A 19,147-nucleotide genomic window follows, 5' to 3' on the forward strand; every position below is an offset into this window, starting at 1 on the left:
ACAATGTAATGACCCACCACGTAATTTTTTAATCTGTAAGTGCCCTAACTCAACACATGGAGAAATAAAAGGTGAGTAATTATGTAAATGAACGTCATGTACTGGTGCATCTACATGAACACCCCCAGGCGGGAGCTCACTGGACGGCGACACGAAGAATCCTGACGCTTGCCACAACCTGTGGGTTCTCCGGGCATGGAAGCATTGCCACTTCGGGCTCATTCCGCAGCCCAGTGGCTGACGGATACCGGCAGCAGCGCTGCCATTGATGGCAAGAGATTCCAAAAATGCCAACAATTGTTGAAGTTTCCACCAAGACCAGTGACAACTTCCCATGATTTCCCGACAGTGTCATTCCTGTGGAAACTGATCTCTATGCACCGTACGAAAGATGCATCTATACCGTCGTCGGTAGCCTGTACTTTTGCATGTACGCTTTCAAGGTGAAATGGCAAGTGGTCGAGTGCAAGTGCTGGTAGCAGACCCGGAAGTGCAGCGGGTGAGCCTCGCGCCCAGGAGGCCAGAGAAGCAGGAGCCCCGGAACCTGCGGTGCAGCGAGTGCGCATGCGCAAAGACGGGGCCCAGGAGCTGACCCCGGCCCTGCAGTTCCCTTCCGGTGCAGCATGCAGAGACGCAAAGCCCCGGGCCACGACGACGACCCCTCAAGTACCGATGTTTTAAGAAACCCTCAAACAGATTGGGTAGCGCTTCCCTGGGGGCGGTTTTCTGGGCAGGTGCCCGGACAGTGCCCAGGAGCTGACCCCGGCCCTCCCGCTCACTTCCGGTCCAGCACGCCGAGACGCGAAGCCAGTGCCAGGTCTACTACCCCTCAGGTACCGATGTTTTCAGAAACCGTCAAACAGATTGGGTAGCGCTTCCCTGGGGGCGGGTTTCTGGGCAGATGCCCATGTAGAACTCAGTGTGGACTTGCGGCATCTTGCGGTTCTGTACATTAATATGACAGCCGTAATTCCATCCTGATTCACCACGCACATGCATTTTCTCTCCTCTTAGGGGCCCTGTTTTCTGTTACAATGGATAGAGATTTAGAACAGGCTCTGGATCGCGCAGAGAATATCATTGAAATTGCCCAACAGAGACCTCCTAGAAGGAGATACTCACCTAGGGCGGGAAAATCTCTGCAGGAAAAACTTTATGACATTTATGTAGAAGAATGTGGAAAAGAGCCTGAGGATCCTCAGGAATTGAGAAGCAATGTAAACTTGTTAGAAAAGCTTGTTAGGAGAGAGTCCTTGCCATGTTTACTGGTCAATCTATACCCAGGCAATCAGGGGTATTCTGTGATGCTCCAGAGAAAAGATGGGTCCTTTGCAGAGACCATTCGACTCCCTTATGATGAAAGGGCATTGCTCGACTACTTGGATGCAGAAGAATTACCCCCTGCTTTGGCTGATGTCCTTGATAAAGCTTCGGTTAACATTTTTCATAGTGGGTGTGTCATAGTAGAAGTTCGTGACTACAGGCAGTCCAGTAATATGCAACCTCCTGGTTACCAAAGCAGGCATATTCTCCTGCGTCCAACAATGCAGACTTTAGCCCATGATGTGAAGATGATGACAAGAGATGTCCAGAAATGGAGCCAGGAAGACAAGCTGCAGCTTGAGAGCCAACTAATCTTAGCGACAGCTGAACCACTGTGTCTCGATCCTTCTGTAGCAGTCGCCTGCACTGCAAACAGGCTGCTGTATAACAAGCAAAAGATGAATACCGACCCGATGAAACGGTGCCTCCAGAGGTATTCGTGGCCCTCTGTAAGGTCACAGCAGGAGCGGTCTGACTATCCACCTCCTCCTGAGATGACAGTGTCGACTTCTGGCCAAAAAGAAGAAAGAAAAGCAGGTCAGCCTTATGAGCTGGACATTGCTAAAGCAGGACGTTGTGTAGACATGTGGAAACGCAGATCCTGGGATTTGGCCGTGCCTTCGGAAGTGGATGTGGAGAAACTTGCTAAAGAGTGTCAGCCCGTCACAGCTGCTGAGCCACAGCTCCCAGTCTGGCCAGCCCAGGAGGTAGAAGACCCTTTCGGATTTGGATGGGAAGCTGGCTCTCAGGCCTGGGACACCAAGCCAAGCATCATGCAGTCGTTTAATGATCCACTTCTCTGTGGTAAAATACGGCCCCGTAAAAAAGCCAGGCAGAAGAGCCAGAAGTCTCCCTGGCAGCCCTTCCCAGATGACCATGCAGCTGGTCTCAGGCCTGGGTCAGAGACTGATGCTGGGAGGGCAGTGAGTCAGGCCCAGGAATCGGTGCAGAGCAGAGTCAAAGGTCCAGGCAAGATGCCACACAGCTCCAGTGGCCCAGCCAGTGTCAGTCAGCTCTCTTCATGGAAAACACCAGAACAGCCTAAGCCTGTGTGGGTCCAGTCTTCAGTATTGGGGAAAGGAGAGAAACATCCACCTCCCCGAAACCAACTTCCCTCAAGCTCAGGAAAGAATTCCTCAGGTACCAGTTTTCCCCCACAACAGGCAGGCAGCTCTCTTAAGCGTCCTTTTCCTGCTACTGCTGCCGCTCCTGCGGCTTCTGCGGCGTCTCCTGCTGCTGCAGTTGCTGCTGCTGCTCCTGCCGCTTCTCCCGCTGCTGCTGCTGCTGCTGCTGCTGCTGCTGCTGCTGCTGCTCCTGCTCCTGCTCCTGCTCCTGCTCCTGTTCCTGCTCCTGCTCCTGCTCCTGCCACTGCTCCTGCTCCTGCTCCTGCTCCTGCTCCTGCTGTAGCTGCTGCTTCTGCAGCACCAAGTCATTCTCAGAAGCCCTCTGTGCATTTCATTCAAGTTAGCAGGCCCTATCCAGCTGCCCAGCCCCCCACCAGATTCATAAAAATAGCCCCAGCCATTCAGCTCAGGACAGGCTCCACTGGCCTAAAGGCCATCAACATGGAGGGCCCAGTCCGGGCAGCCCAGGCTTTGGGTAGCAGTTTCAAGCCTGTGCAGTCCCCTGGCTCAGGTGGCCCGGCTCCTGCAGGAATCAGTGGCAGTGGCCTTCAGTCCTCAGGAGGTCCACTACCAGATGCAAAGCCCAGTGCAGCACAGGCATCTTCTCAAGCACCCCTTCAGTTTTTCCTAAATACTCCTGAAGGTCTCAGGCCCATGACTGTCCTCCAGGTTCCACAGGGCTCCGTGGTTTTGAGCAGCACGCAGCAGCAGTTCCATCAGCTGGTTTCCCTGCAGCAGCTCCAGCAGCCCACAGCTGCTCACCGTCCTCAGCCAGGGCCACAGGGTTCCGCACAAGGTATGAGCACTCAAGGGCAGGCCTTCCCTGCTCAGCAGCTTCTTAAGGTGAACCCCACTGGAGCAGGTAGTGGTCTGCAGCCCCACACTGGGTTGGGTCTACTTGGCTCTGCCCAGGTTCCTCAGCAGGGTATCCAGCTCCCCTCTGTCTTGAGGCAGCAGCAGCAGCCACAGCTGCGGCTGAAGCTGCAACCGCGGTCACAGCCGCAGCTGCCACAGCCGCCGAAGCTGCAACTGCAGCAGCAGCCACAGCAGGAGCAGCCACAGTCACAGCAGCCACAGCCGCAGCATATCCAGCTCCAGACGCAGCAGTTGAGAGTCCTGCAGCAGCCAATGTTTTTGGCAACAGGCGCTGTTCAGATAGTGCAGCCACATCCAGGTGGGCAAGCAGCAAGCCAGTCGGTAGTGCAGACGAAGGGAGGCAAGCCAACCCCACCAGCGCCCTGAGGCTTGTGGTTGTTTGTCTCTCTTTTAAAAGCACAGGAGCACTGACCCAAATGAATTCCCAGTTTTTACTTGAGTTTTGTGTTTTTTTCCCTCATGTTTTGGTATTTTACATTTTAAAATACACATTTTACACAGAAGCACAATCCACTAATTTTTATTTAGAAACAGGGAAGTGATCTCCTAAAGGAGCATTGTTTTGCTTAAGTTACTCCTTTTGTTGTCGTTGCTGTTGATATAATTAGTTTTAATATAGTATTTTAAAGTGTCCAAATCCCAACCAGTTTGAGTTTAAACTTGTGAAGTGTATAATTTCTCTAAAGCCATAAGATGGCAATACCAACAATGTTAATATTTTAACAAGATTTTAATTTTAAGTTAATATTTTAACAAGAAGAGCAGGATTAAGTTTTTTAAAATGGTGGTAAAAACATATAATCTAAAATGGACCACCTTAATTATTTTAAGTGTGCGGTTCAATAGTATTAAGTCCACCCCCACAGTTGTGCCGCAGGTTTCCAGACCATCTTACAACACTGAAACTCATGCCCATTGAATACCAGTTCCCCATTCTCCCTTGCCCAGTCCCTGGCAGCCACTGTTCTGCTTTCTTTCTCTATGAGTTCACCACCCTGGTCACTTCATGGAAGTGGAATCATATGGCATTTGTCCCTTGGTGAGTGGCTTATCTCACTTGGCATAATGTCCTCACGATCTATCCCTGCTGTCTCATGTCACATGAAGGTCATTGCTTTTTAAAAATGGTCTCACTGTACATAATATATATGAAAGTGACCCATGAACTCTGAGAAACCTCTTTCAGAAGAGCGTAATTGTATTTAGATTAATAGGTTTATGCACAATATATGGAATGGAATTATTACACATTCATTTTGAAAAATAAAAAGAAAGTACAGTACAGTGATGCTTGTTACACTGCAGTTGAGTACATGGGAGACTTCCAAAGCTATGGAATAGAATTAGTGGCAGATTTGCTTGTGTGACAGTCCCCTGCCCTTTCAAAGGCCCTGTCTGCACCTAGTGCTCCACAGAGCGAGGCTCTCTCACTGGCTTTGAAAAGGCTCTTCCTGGATGTTTTGTGTGCTCTCTCTTTATAAGATCATTTACATTTTTTGTAGTTTGTTTGCAAGAAGTTAATAGTGAAACATTTGAAAATCCATTTTATTGGTTTGCTTTTCAAATATTTGTAGCCTTGTTTCTTAAGTAGAACTCCCGTCTTTGTCTTTTTCTCTTTGTTGATGCGTCATCATCAGTTGTTCAGCCGTTTCTGTTCCCTCATTTTTTCCCTCATTGCAGTGAGACTCAAAGAAACATGAACTTTTGTGCGCTTTTGTTTTCCATTTCTTTTTCCTTTTTTAACAACTAAGGGGTAATCACAGAACAACCAACCATTGTAAAGTACAGTTGTAAAGTGGCATTCAGTACATTCATGATGTTGTACAACTACCCCTCCTGTTTCCAAAACATTTTCATCACCCACCAAGAAGTCTCTGTATCCATTAAGCACTAGCTTGTCATCTTCACACCCCCAGCCTCTGGCAACCACCAATTTGCTTTCTGTTTCTATGGATTTACCTAAATATTTCCTGTAAATGTAGTCATACAGTATGTGGTCTTTTGTGTCTGGCCTCTTTCACTCGGCATAATGTTTTTGAAGTTCATCTATGTTGTAAAATGTATTGTTACTTCATTCCTTTCTGTGGTTCAATAATATTCCATTGTTTGTATACAGCACATTTTGTACATTCATCTGATGATAGACAGTTGATTTTTGTCTGTCTTCTGGCTGTTGTGCGTATGGCTGCTGTCAACATTTGTGTACAAGTATTTGTTTTAGTGCCTCTTATATTTTGCTCTGTTACACCTTTGAAGGGTACCCTGTTTATATAATATTTGTTTTTCTAAGTACACATGTATGTTTCTCTGCCTTTTGCCTTAACTAAATGAAAAGAAGTTTGGTCTGGCAGTCCCAAAAGACATCAGTGAAGAGGCAGGTAACTGGTTAATCTTACTTGACAAAACCTATTACTAATGTGCTAGTGATGCTGTTAAAGAAAGATTTGGCCAACTTCAAGAAAACACATCGAATTTCCTGAGTGACACCAAGTCCATCAGATCATCCTGGGCATAATTGGGAATGGTGCCTGCACTTTTAAGAAGCAAACCAGTGCAACAGCTGGTTGCAAAGAAGAGTTTCTCCTTAGCTTTGGGTGCCAACTAGAGACCTGAACTCAGAATATCATCAGATTTGGTCTACTTCCTTCCTTTGTTGTCTATCTGGTCCTTTCAAGTACTACATGGAGCTACCAGCCAAACTTGTGCTTGAGTGATGTGGCTCTTTCTTCCCAGTCAGGCAAATAAATTCAGCTTTGTTTCAGATGACCGTTTGGCAAACTTTGTTGATTTCCTTCTAATTATCCCCACCTACTTGGTACTTTGATACAGGGTACCTTCTGAAGACATTAGCTGGCTACATTTTGTGAGTAAACTTTTTATTTATTTTAGTATCATGAGAACCTAGATACTATCCCAGGACAAGTTCAAAATTAGTTCTCTGTAGGTTGCATCTTCAGGGCTTAACAGCAGAACGTTGATGGTGAAGTGGTTGTGTGAAAGCAGTTGTCCCTAGAATGTTCTGACAGTTTGCAGAGAAGGTAGGCCTGCAGATGAGCATCCAGGAAAATCCAGGTAGGCCCAGCACAACGGGACATGTCAGGCGGAATTGAGCCTTTGTCACAGGGTGGGAATTTGGGAACAGGATTATATTCCTTGAGGATAATTGCAAGTGAAGAGAGGACCCTAGCCCTAGAGCAGTGCTATCCAATAGAAGCATAATATAAGACCCCTATATAATTTTAAATTTTCTAGTAGTTACATTTTTTAAAGTAAAAAGAAATGAGACATTACTTTGAATAATAATTTCTATTTAACCAAATATATCCCAAATATCATTCCTATCTTATCAATATTTTAAAATTCTCAATGAGACATTTTACATAAGGCTTCCAACTCCAGAGACTCTCAATTCATATATCAAATTTTCATCAAATATTTGATCTGTATTTAGATTTTGTAAACCTTACAGTTGAAAATGTAGATTCACTTTCCAAACATACTTGGAAGTTTTCCCATAATTGAATCAAGTACCAGTTTTAAAATTTAAATTAATTAAAAGTACATAAAATTTAAAATTAGTTCCTCAGTCTCGCTAGTCACATTTCAAGTGCTTAATAGTCATGTATGGATAGTGGCTATTGTGTGGGTCAGTGCAGTTCTAGAGGGACAGGAGCAAAGCAGATTATGGGGACAGAGCATCAGGCATGACCTGGGTTTGGGGCACACAGGTGGAGTGAGATTTATGATGCTCATGCATGTAGTGGGCTGGAGCTTCTTGAAATCCTCATGGCCTATGGTCACCTGGGCCAGGGTCTGCAGCTAAAGATCAAGTGGCCCCAGCCATGGAGCAAGGAGGGTGGAAAAGGTCAGCCTTTTGCCAGGCTGTGCACAGCCATATGCAAAATACCTACCAGGAGGACACTCATTTTCCCAGCAGTCAACTCACCAACCCGTATCTACCCTAAAGTGCTTGGAACCTAAGGGAGTGGGAGAGAGGAGAGGTGCTGAACTTTTTTTTTTTGAGATGAAGTCTTGCTCTGTCGCTCAGGCTGGAGAGCAGTGGCGTGATCTCAGCTCACTGCAGCCTCCTCCTCCCGGGTTCAAGTGATTCTCCTGCCTCAGTCTCCCGAGTAGCTGGGATTACAGGTGCCCACCACCACGCCCAGCTAATTTTTGTATTTTTAGTAGAGACGAGGTTTCACCATGTTGGCCAGGCTGGTCTCGAACTCCTGACCTCAGGTGATCCACCCGCCTAGGCCTCCCAAAGTGCTGGGATTACAGGTGTGAGCCACCGTGCCCGGCCGGCACCGCACTTTTATTCTTCCTTTTGCACCTCCTTCCTGTGCATCTTCTGGGTCTCTAGCTCCTCCTGCAGAAGTGAAACCTGATCAGCCATGAGTTGATATTTGTGGGAGCTAGTTGATGGGTATATGGAGACTCATTATACTATTCTACTTCGGCATATGTTTGAAATTCACTTATATATGAATTCATAGATATTATGTCCATTTGAATAGTCAAGTTCCTGATATTCCTACAGCTCCATTAACACACCTTCCCCCCATCCCAACCTTTATCTTGTACTCGAAGTCCAGGCCCCAGCCTTCGACTTGCCCTTCTGTCTTCCCTGCTTTACTCCCATAGCTGCAGGCAGCAAAGGGTGTGTGAGTTAATTGTTAAATTCAGTTCAACAAGTTCCTCATTAGGGACAAATTACCTGAGTTTGAAATCTGCTAATTTTCCAATCAGAGTGAGTGTTTGCACTTGTGATTTGGAAATAATTACCATATGGTAAAAGCAAAACCTATGTGGGGATTAAAGTAAAGGTGAGGGAGGACAAGAGCTTATTTTTGGCAGCTTCCCTGGAAACCCATGTTAGCATATGCAGATTAGTGGAGGTGCCCCTGCATTTGGGATGGGAAAGTTCACCTGTAGCACTGTTTTGCAAAGGCTGTTTACTTCATGTGCTAATGCCCCGGAAAGGGGACTATGGCCTTTGAAGGGAGAGCAGTGTGACTTTCGTAGGCCGAAATTACACCTGGGAAAGAGAAGAGCCTTTTGAATGTAGCTATTTCATCTAAAAATATATCTATACTTTTATTTAAATCTGTCCTCAGTCTGAAGCTTCTGCATGAGTTGGAAATAAAAACATTTCTTTGAGGTAGAAGGGGTGAGTTTAAGGGGTGAGAATCTCACAATGAATGTAGCAAGGAAAGCTCAACTGAGAGAATTTACAGAATTATAGGAGAGTAATTGCCGCAGAATACCATTGTGATCCAGAGTATAGAGATCTAGGTCATTCACCTTCAATAATTTGTCCCAGTCCCAATTACTACATCACTAGTTCTAAAGCTTTAGAAACCACTTGGTAAAGATTAGTCAAGGTTTCAGGTAATTTACAAGCCAATGCAGAAAAACTTCAGAGATGTTGCTTTTGAAATTTGGAGCCAGGAAAAGCTTTGTCTCTCCTGAGAAGGCATCCTTCCTCCTTTCTGATAACTGTAGTTGTGCAAGTTTTGAGGTTTCTCTTTGTGCCTCAGCTGCCAGGAAACTCAAAACCAAATTTGTAGCTCAAATCACTGCGTTTACATTTATGGTTAGCACTTCAGCATTCCTCACTTCTTATTTTTTCTTTCTACTTTACTAGTTCTTTTTATTTGTCTTTTGTCTTGGGAAACTGGGAACAGCCCCTCTATGTGTCAACACATCCATCAATAAGTAGTAGCTTCTATTCATTTATATATGCTGCCTCTAATCCTTTTAATAACCTAGTCATAATGTCCATTAGTATGATTATCCTTACTTGCAAGTGAAGAAACGGGCTCAGATAGGCCTTGCCTGAGGCAATAAAGCTATTAAGTGGCACAATTTTTCAGCTCCCTTTCTGTCTGCTTCCAAAGTCTATGCCTTGTGCCTGGGTCCGTATAACTGATGCATTGATGAGTCTCAACTCAGCGGTGGACTATACAGGTGAAACCATTTTATTTTTCCCAATCACTGCTTTCAACCATGCATCACCAAGTCCCTTTTCCCATCCTTTAATGACACCTTGGGTGGACCTCATGACTTGCTGGTCTCTCCTGGTTGGTAAAGCCGACAGTCCCAATTACAATTTCAACATCGTATTCCCTGGGGGGTGGGGGAGGACGAGAGAAGGGAGAGAGAAATCTTCCTGTGAAAATGGTCCTTTTCCAGGTGTGAAGCTCTGATTTGCCGAGTGAGGTGAAGGGTCTCTGAGCACGGGGCTGGTCCATTTTTCTGAGGCGACGGTGTTGAACTTCACTTGGATTCGGACTCCTCTGAGGCCACTTGAAGAGCGGCTTTCTAAGTAAGCCCTGTACTCCTTCCTGTGGAGCCTTTCCAAATTCAGAAGCTGTAGGCTCACGGGATCAAGGTGGGAGTGATGCTCCCATTTGCTTTCCAGGCACACCGCCCCCTCAGTACCTTTTGAACCGGTCACGTTCAGATATCTCTAGACCACAAGGGGGCACCAGACTCCAGGTTCACACACAACACGTCCCTCAAAGAATATTTGTCAAGCTCGCCCACAGTTCCCAAGGCTCCAGGGTGGTCCAGTGTGGGCCTGCGGTTCTGTGCAGCTCCACAAGAGCCCAGGCAGTAAAATTGGATGCCAACTTTGCCTTCATGCAGACCTCCCACTCTCCCGGAGCGACCCTCTTAGAGGTCTTCCTTCTACATACAACTCTTGGCTTGGGAGAGCAGGGGAGTCCCAGCACTCCCTTCCCCACCCCTTCCTACTCTGTCCCAAGAAAAGAAAAGCCCCTCCCTAGGAGCACTCAACTTCTCTCCCTCCCCTCCCCATCCTCCTGTAGCTACAGAGGCTGGAGAAGGGTGGTTGAAGGGAACGGTTAGAGTCCAAATAGGGCCAGTTCTGCCATCTCTTAGTACTCTCTGAGAACGTGTCTGCTGGCTCGTTGCAGCCTCTCGTTAGGATGTGGGAGCTCCTGATGCTTTTTGTTTCCGCCTTTGGCAACTCTGGGACAACAGGAAAAGTCCTATGAGTGAGCGCCACACACACGCACACGCACACGCACGCACATACACAAGCACACACAGGCGCGTGCGCACACGCACACACGCACACAAGTACGCACACACAAGCACGCACGCGCGAACACACGCACGAGCACACACACACACACACAGTGCTTCCCAGCCTCCCATCCTTGCCTATTTAAAATGTCTGGCTTTGCCCTCCCAATTTCCAATGGGAAAGAGCAGAAGGAAAAGCGATGAGGCCTATGGCTGGTGAGACAGGTTTTGGAAGGACTGTTTTGGGTGAGTCTGATAAACTCTAATGAGTTTATGGTAAGACTTGAGAAAGTCAGTGTGAAGCGGGAGGCGGCTTGAGAAATTTTAGCTCTCTACGCCTGTCTCCGCTATGAAGCGCATTCTTTGATATGGAAAAGTGATGTTCTCTAAGAATTGTGTAAAGTGTTATGCAAATAGAGCTTCAAAACAAATCCCCTAATGCCCTGCCTTCTTCTAAGCAGGATTACTCTTGGGCTGTAAGCGGCTGCTCTACAGAAATGTTAGAGCTTCCACCGGAAGTAAGAAGGGGAAGGGGAATGGGGTGATTTTTAACAAGTGGTATTTGGAGCTATGCATCTTTTTCATACTCCCTGAGAAGCCAGTTATTTTGAAATGATTGTTTGGCAGTGTTTGGAGAGTGGGAGGTTTGAAGTTGAGATTATGGAGGCCCTTATGGTTGTTGATAATGATGAGTTCTACTGTAAAACCATGGGAATGATTGCCTGTGGTTGGTGTCTAACAGGATCTTTGCAGGAGAGGAGGTTAAGGAACTGAAGGCCCAGGCTACTGGAAGGATTATCTATGTGGATACTAAAATCATCAAGAATTCATACTGCTGGTATAGTGTTGAAGAGGATGACAATGAGTCAGGACCTAGAATCTTCAGGGTATGGTGGGGAAGAAGAGGGGTTTGGTTTTAGAGGTCAATTACATCAAGATGACCCTTAATACTGGTTGTAGGGAAACTTCTTCAATGTCTTTTTTTGTGTGTGTGTGACACAGAGTCTCGCTCTCTCACCCAGGCTGGAGTGCAGTGGTGCAATCTCAGCTCACTGCAACCTCCGCCTCCTGGGTTCCAGCGATTCTCCTGCCTCAGCCTTCTGAGTAGCTGGGATTACAGGCGCCCACCACCATGCCTGGCTGATATTTTGTATTTTTAGTAGAGACGGGGTTTTGCCATGTTGGCCAGGCTGGTCTCGAACTCCTGACCTCATGTGATCTGCCCGCCTCGGCCTCCCAAAGTGCTGGGATTACAGGTGTGAGCCACCGTGCCTGGCCTTCAGTGTCATTTTTTAAAGTATTAAGAGCATGCTTACATGCAAGGCCTTTTGCTAGGTACTTGTGGGGAAGAGTAGGGCACATTCTCTGTCTTCAGTGGGATTAAAGTCTACTCAGAGAGAGAAGGGAAATAAACAAATGATTTTACATCAAGGAGACTATGACAAATATCATTTAAAATAAATCTTACTGGGTGGAATTGGGGAAGGCTTCACAAAGGAGGTGACCTTCAGGTGACCTTGGCTTGGATTTTTATAGGTTTAGATGGGGGCGGGAAGAAGGTATTCTAAGTAGAGGAATCACACGAGCAAAGGAACAGTGGAGGATGATCAGCGCAGAAGAGGCGCTATCTATAGCATGGTGTATGTGCAGAGCAGAAGTGAAGGAAAGGGCTAAGATAGGCTGGCTCCATAGCATGGATCTTCTTGGTAATTTAAATGAGACAGATTCTACTGTTTGAATTAGGAAGCCAGGTGGGGCATGGTGGCTCACACCTGTAATCTCATCACTTTGGGAGGCTGAGGTAGGCGGATTGCTTGAGCTCAGAAGTTTGAGACCAGCCTGGGCAACATGACGAAACTCTGTCTCTCTCTCTCAAAAAAAAAAAAAAAAAAAAAAAAAATTAACTAGGTATGGTGGTGCGTGCCTGTAGTCCCAGCTACTCGGGAGGCTGAGGTGGGAGAATTGCTTGCCCAAGGAGGCTGCAGTGAGCCATGATTGCACCACTGCACTGCAGCCTGGGTGACAGAGTGAGACCCTGAGACCCTGTTGGGAAAAAAAAAAGAAAGAAAGAAAAAAGAAAAAGAATAAGGAAGCCAACAGAGTCACAGGATTGACAGTGCCTAAAGGGGGAAAAAGAAATTCTAAAGCCCTTCTTCCACTTAACAAAGGCTTCTAACAGAAATATTTGTTACCTTGGGGAAACAGAATTGACAATGTCCATATTATTATTACCAGAGCAACACATTATTTAATAAGATGACTATCCAACCAGAGTTGCAGACTTTTAGGTGTTATAGGTGCCATTTCACAGGACATAGCAACACACTCTGATATCCAGGTAACTTAAGAGATACATTTCTTTAGAAGAACACTTCCAAGGACAATTTTATAGTAACAAATCAGACTAGGATTATGGCCTTTCATCCAAGCCTCCACACTGGCAAGGAGAGTGGGATAGATACTTGCATGAATGTTCCCCATTCGAATTTTATGACATGGAACTGGCTGTGTGTCACATAATAATGTCTGCTTCTCTGAAGCTGCAGGGAAGAGGGAACATTTTCTCTTTATTTTTCTGAGATTTTTTTCACCAGAAGTTGGGGCTGGTCATTAGCAGGTTAAGTATTAAAATTCCAAGAAGCTTAAAAATTACAATATGGGCCAGGTGCAGTGGCTCATACCTGTAATCCCAGCACTTTGGGAGGCCAAGTCAGGCAGATCACTTGAGGTCAGGAGTTCAAGACCAGTCTGGCCAACATGGTAAATCCCGTCTCTACCAAAAAATTAAAAAATTAGCTGAGCAGGGTGGCACGCACCTGTAGTCCCAGCTACTTGGGGAGGCTGAGGTGGGAGAATTGCTTGTACCCAGGGGCAAAGATTGCAGTGAGCCCAGATCGCGCCACTGCACTCCAGCCTGGGTGACAGAGTGAGAATGTATCTCAAAAAAAAAAAAAAAAACAAAAACAAAAAACAAAACAAAAAAACCAAAAACAATATGGAAAAGAAAGGCTATAGAGAAGTTTAACAAAGTAAATATGAGGTAGATAATATTAGGTCGAACCATATCAGATTGCTGATATTTGATACTTTTGCCCCATTAAAATGGCAATTTCTTTTTTTTTTTTTTTTTTTTTTGAGACAGAGTCTCGCTCTGTCACCCAGGCTGGAGTGCTGTGGCCGGATCTCAGCTCACTGCAAGCTCCGCCTCCCGGGTTCCCGCCATTCTCCTGCCTCAGCCTCCCGAGTAGCCGGGACTACAGGCGCCCGCCACCTCGCCCGGCTAGTTTTTTGTATTTTTTAGTAGAGACGGGGTTTCACCGTGTTAGCCAGGATGGTCTCGATCTCCTGACCTCCTGATCCGCCCGTCTCGGCCTCCCAAAGTGCTGGGATTACAGGCTTGAGCCACCGCGCCCGGCCTAAAATGGCAATTTCATACAATTCAATGTAAAATCTACAGTTTCAGTCTTAAATGCCAAATGAGAAATATGAAGTTAATTTGGGAAATATTGGGGAGCCACCATTGGGGGAGAAAGGCTATGATTGGAGCTGTGGTTTAGCATAGTTTATGAGGCAGGAATGCGAAGGAGGAATTGGAGGGGGAGAGCCTGGGGGTCAAACCATGCTTTATACCCACTGTACTTGAAAGAATACCCCTAGATTCGTTGATCGTATAAATGCACTGAGGAGCTACATTAGCATTCACCTTTTAAATTAAAGATTGAGAGTTCACAACTTCTTCATCTAAGAGGTAGATATAATAATGGCTACTTCACAGGGCTTAGGTAAGGATCAAATGATATTATACATGAACAAGACGTTTAGAAACACTGTATCTTATCTCCTGCTACTTGAAATGTCTGCAGCTCAGCAGCAGAGGTATCACCTGGGAGCCGGTTAGAAATGTGACTCTCATTCGCCTTAAATGCTCCCTGTCCCATGGGGAGGGACCCAGCATAGAAAAGCCACACACTCAGCCTGGATTCGTGGAGAGGCTGAAGGACTCACCGGAGGGCACCCAGCCAGTCCACAGTCAGGGAAGTGGGGAGGGGACGGAAACCCATGCCTTCCAGCTGAGCACTGGAAGTGTTAGCTCAGTAAGTATTGGCCAGTCAGGCGCCTTGTGGCCAGAGCAGAGCCACTAGGTCCCACTGCCCCCAGCCCTGCACAGCCCTCCCTCCTGCCTGGGTGGGGGAGGCTGGAGGTCATCAGAGACACTGACTGCTGCCATAGCACTGATCAGTGACAAATTATAGGAATGTAGCAGTGTTGGAATTACCTGGAACAGTTTGTGTGTGTGTTGGGGGCGGGGGCGGGGAGTGGTGCAACTAAACAAACACAAAGTTTTCTGTGTCAGGTATTGGGCTGGACAGGGCAGTTATGTGTTGGGGTGGTTTTTTGTTCGTTTCTTGTTTTTTTTTTAATAATGTTTACAATCTGCCTCAATCACTGTGTCTTTTATAAAGATTCCACCTCCAGTCCTCTCTTCTCCCCGCCTACTCAGGCCCTCGAGGCTATTAGGAGATACTTGAAGAACTCAATAAAATCCTAATCCAAGTTAAACTTTGCACATATTTATATTTATATTCAGAAAAGAAACATTTCAGTAATTTATAATAAAGAGCACTATTTTTTAATGAAAAAAATGTGAATCTCAGGCTCTACCACAAACCTGCTGAATCAGGATCTGCATTTTATTTATTTATTTATTTATTTATTTATTTATTTATTTTGTGGAGACTAGATCTCTCTATGTTGCCCAGGCTGGTCTCAAGCTCCTGGCCTCAAGTGATCCTCCTGCCTTGGCCTCCCAAAGCCCTGGGATTACGGGAGTGCGCCACCACGTCCAGTGGGATCTGCTTTTTAATAAGATTCCCAGGTGATTTGTATACACAGTCAAGTTTGAAAAGGACAGCTCAATCCCAAACCAATTACACTCAGATTAAAATATCTTTTCCATCCATTGGATGTGTCATTTTTCAACATTTAGTGCATGGTCCTTGTCTTCCCTGATCAAATCAGAAAATGCAAAGTTCACATGAGGTGGCATAGCATCGTTGAAACAGTGGCTTTTCAGATCCTGACTCTTGATGCTTGCTGTCTACTTACCTTGGGCAAACTGCTTCATCTGTATAAGCCTCCTCTGTGTCCTTATCTATAAAATGGATTTTAGCGTTCCAACCTCCCCAAGTTGCTGTGATGACTGATAGAGATAATGCATATTAAGGATCATACGTAGAGCATAGCATGATGTAGTGAATAGTCACCAAATTGTACTTACTTGTTTTTTAAATAAGGAAACTCACATTTGTATGGTTTTAAAAAAAGATCAAGAGTTCAATGATAGGCCACAATGGGTGGACTATAAAAATGGGCTTTCATACCCCAGTAGATTCGAATCTTGGCAGACTGTTCTACCAACCTAATTTAAACACACACACACACACACACACACACACACACACACACACACACACACACAAACACACCCCTACATTAAGGAGGAAAGGAGGCATTTTCAAATCCACGACTCTCCCCACTTGCAATCTCATCCACACAGATCCCACACAGCTGGTTCAGACACCCTCCCTCCAATGAATCCTCTTGAGAAACAGATTTATATCTACAGAGTAATATTGTGAATGGTGTTTACTGTTTTTAATACCTTTTTGAGGATAAGGCAGACTGACAAAAGAATCCAATCCCATGGGCTTGTAAACTACTCACAGGGCTTTTTAAATAGGGCTGCAGTAGCTGTTTGGTATCTCAGAATAAATCTAAGTCATAGAATAGGCTCAATAGCAGGAAATGCTCTTATCTCATTGTTCCTCAGACCCAACCATGCATTGGAATCGCAAGGGGGCTTGTTAAAACCCAGGTTGCTGAACCCCACCATCTGAGTGTCTGATACAGCAGGTCTGGGGTGGGGCGTGAGAATTTGCATCTCTAACAAGTTCCCAGGGATGCTGATGCTGGTGGTCCTGGGACCATACACTCTTTGAAAAATGCTCTACTCTATGGAGAAGAGTCTGAATGTGCCAGTGAGAAGGATGATCTACTCTTCTACTCTGAAGAAAGAAAGAGAAGCATGAAAGTCTTTTTTTTTAAAAGGATAGAATACTCAGGTAACTGAAGTCAACCAAGTAGGTCTGGGTGGATGGGCCCTGAGAATGAGCATTTCCAAGTTCCCAGGTGTTGCTGCTGCTGCTGGATCAGGGACCATCCACACTCTGAGAACCTGTCTGGATGCAAATCACATGGCGGCCCTCCAGGGTGAATGCTGTAATTCCAAATTTAAACCTGCGTTATTGAAATTTCAACCCATTTAAACCATTCAAATACTAGAATGCCGGCTGTCTTCCAGACTCAATACCTTTTCATAGGGAAATGGGTAGAAAAGATAGAGAAAGACCCCATGAGAGGGGAGAGAAGAGAGAGAGGAGAACAATTGCATCCGCTAATAATCTCTTGCTGGAGACCCATTGGTTCCCAAGTCATCAGATCTCCAAAGCTAAAATTATATCCATGTGAGTATTTTAGGCCATAGAGAAAATAGGAAAACATCAAAGGTGATGGTTTAGACGCAATGCTATTAAGACTCATTTTTTAAACCTGCTGGCTATGTTTGTTACATCAAAACCTTCTTTTGAAAGAGGAAAACTACAACCATTACTCTTTGACCTAAAAATTATTGGAAAATGGAAGACGTGAATTTTGTAAGAATCAACTCTTGGAATGCTGTTTAGTTAATAAAAACACCATGTTCCTTTGCTATTCCTGGGGAAGGAGTGTCAGTTTCAAAATCCTTTCCTCTAGTTAAAAATAATGTTATCAAATATCTACTTAATAAGTAACTGCAAAATCATACCTTCTTTATTATATCAAAGATGAGCTTAGAGGCCTTAAGAACTGATTTCTTGTCAATGTCTCTTAAAAGAGGAGATAGTTATGGCAAAAAGTGAGGGCTAGAGTGTGTAGAGGGATAAAGGCATCTGTATTTGATCACATCTTGAAATTATAGGGTTGTCAGCAAAATAATAATATTATTATTGTTTTTGAGACAGAGCCTCACTTTGTTGCCAGGTAAGAGTGCAGTGACATGGTCTCGGCTCACTGGAGCCTTGGCCTTCTGGGCTCAAGCAATCCTCCCACCTCAGCCTCAGCTGGAGTAGCTGGCATTACAGGTGCGCTCATCCACGATCGGCTAATTTTTCTGTTTTTGGTAGAAATGAGGTTTCACCTCATTGCCCAGGCTAGTCTTGAACTCCTGGGTTCAAGCGATCCTTCCGCCTCAGTCTCCCATAGTGCTGGGATTACAGGCATGTGCCACCACACCCAGCCAGAAAATATTGTCTGAGAACTAGTAATATTCTGGTCACCATACTTTTTTTTGTTTGTCTTTGAAGCAAAGCAAAAGCATAAGCATAGTCATAAGGCAAGAATCTTGGTCTTATTTTTTTCAATCTCATGATTACTTTCATAAGGTAATCAGCCATTGAGGTGATTAAGAGATTAAGCAATTAAGAAGGGAAGGTTTGCTTTACAATCCTTTCTTTGCATGACCTATAGATACCATTCCTCTCTGCTCCTCTGTAATACCTAGGACTACGCTCCAAGCCCAGAATTGTCCCGGACTGAATTAGGCTCTTTGGACTGCCTTCCATTTCCCATTGAAACCTGTCTGTGGAGAATGGATTCAGTTGCAGAGAAATAAGCATGAGTATACGAATGATAGTGCAATTTTGTATTTCTAGTCATCTGTTACACTGATTTTCTCAGCCACTATTCCTTCAAAAATTTTCTTCGAAAAAGAACACCATGCCCTTTCTGACCAAAGTGAGATCAAATCTGCTTCCTCTGGTCATGGGCGAAAATCTCTGAAACTTTCCACGGGAGGAGTTAATGTCAATGTCACTGATAATCTTTAACCGAGGTTGCCAGGTTTACTAAATAAAAATACGGGTTGCCCAAGTACATTTGAATTTCAGGTAAACAAAGAATAATTATGTTTTAGTATAACTACATCCCGCATGTAGAGATTCAAATTAAGATGAAATAAAATTTAAAAGGCAGTTGCTTTATTGCACTAGTCATATTGTTAAATGCTACATGTGGCTAGTAGCTAGCACAACGGACAGTGTAGCCTAGTGTGGGCTGTAGAATCATCACAGAAAGTTCTGTTGGACATTGCTGTTTACAGCAAACCAGGGAGATGTTCCTGGAGACTGGGGCCCAGGCAGATAGTTCAAGCTAGCAGGCTCTTGACGCACCATCTATTCCTCCTTTACATATAAAAATGCAAGTGATCACCAAAGGCCAGAGGGAAAGGATCGTACCGGCCATTGCCTTTTGGGATAGCTCAATCTTGTACCTATTATAGGGCTGAATTGGCCAGTGCTGTGCAGAACCGGTCGTTAAATTCGTAGCCATTAGCGTTTCTCCTGCGAGAAGCAAACCCTTTATGTTTGTATAGGGCTTTGCAGATAACGAAGCATTTCCAATTCCACTTGAGATTTTTTCTTTTTTCTTTTTTTGGCCAGTGCTATTATTTACTTATATAACCTCATGCCTTTATCAGAAGGGGCTTTTGAATGTTCTTACCACATAGGATTTTATCCTAACAGTCACCCTGGGTGGTAATCAGACCCATGAGAAAAATAACAAGAACATGAAACCAGTTCCAAAAGAATTGCCTCATGCCTTAATGCAGGTTCTCACACTTGAGCTTCCAATCAGAATGCCCCTGAGGGCTTGTTAAAACACAAATTGTTGGG

General features: G+C 45.1%; 1 protein-coding gene across 1 annotated transcript; it reads left to right on the forward strand.

Moving 5' to 3' along the window:
- The first annotated feature begins 1,034 nt into the window (after positions 1-1,034).
- Positions 1,035-3,689, forward strand: LOC102118453 (transcription factor SPT20 homolog-like 1). Its single transcript, XM_015443311.3, has one exon. The coding sequence runs from the start codon at positions 1,035-1,037 to the stop codon at positions 3,687-3,689; it is 2,655 nt and encodes an 884-aa protein (XP_015298797.3).
- Positions 3,690-19,147: the final 15,458 nt, after the last annotated feature.

The sequence above is a fragment of the Macaca fascicularis genome, chromosome X, assembly GCF_037993035.2.
Source record: "Macaca fascicularis isolate 582-1 chromosome X, T2T-MFA8v1.1".
Classification (NCBI taxonomy): domain Eukaryota; kingdom Metazoa; phylum Chordata; class Mammalia; order Primates; family Cercopithecidae; genus Macaca; species Macaca fascicularis.

Excerpts from the sequence above, each read along its gene's own strand:
- LOC102118453 (XM_015443311.3), top strand. The coding sequence starts at position 1,035 with ATGGATAGAGATTTAGAACAGGCTCTGGATCGCGCAGAGAATATCATT.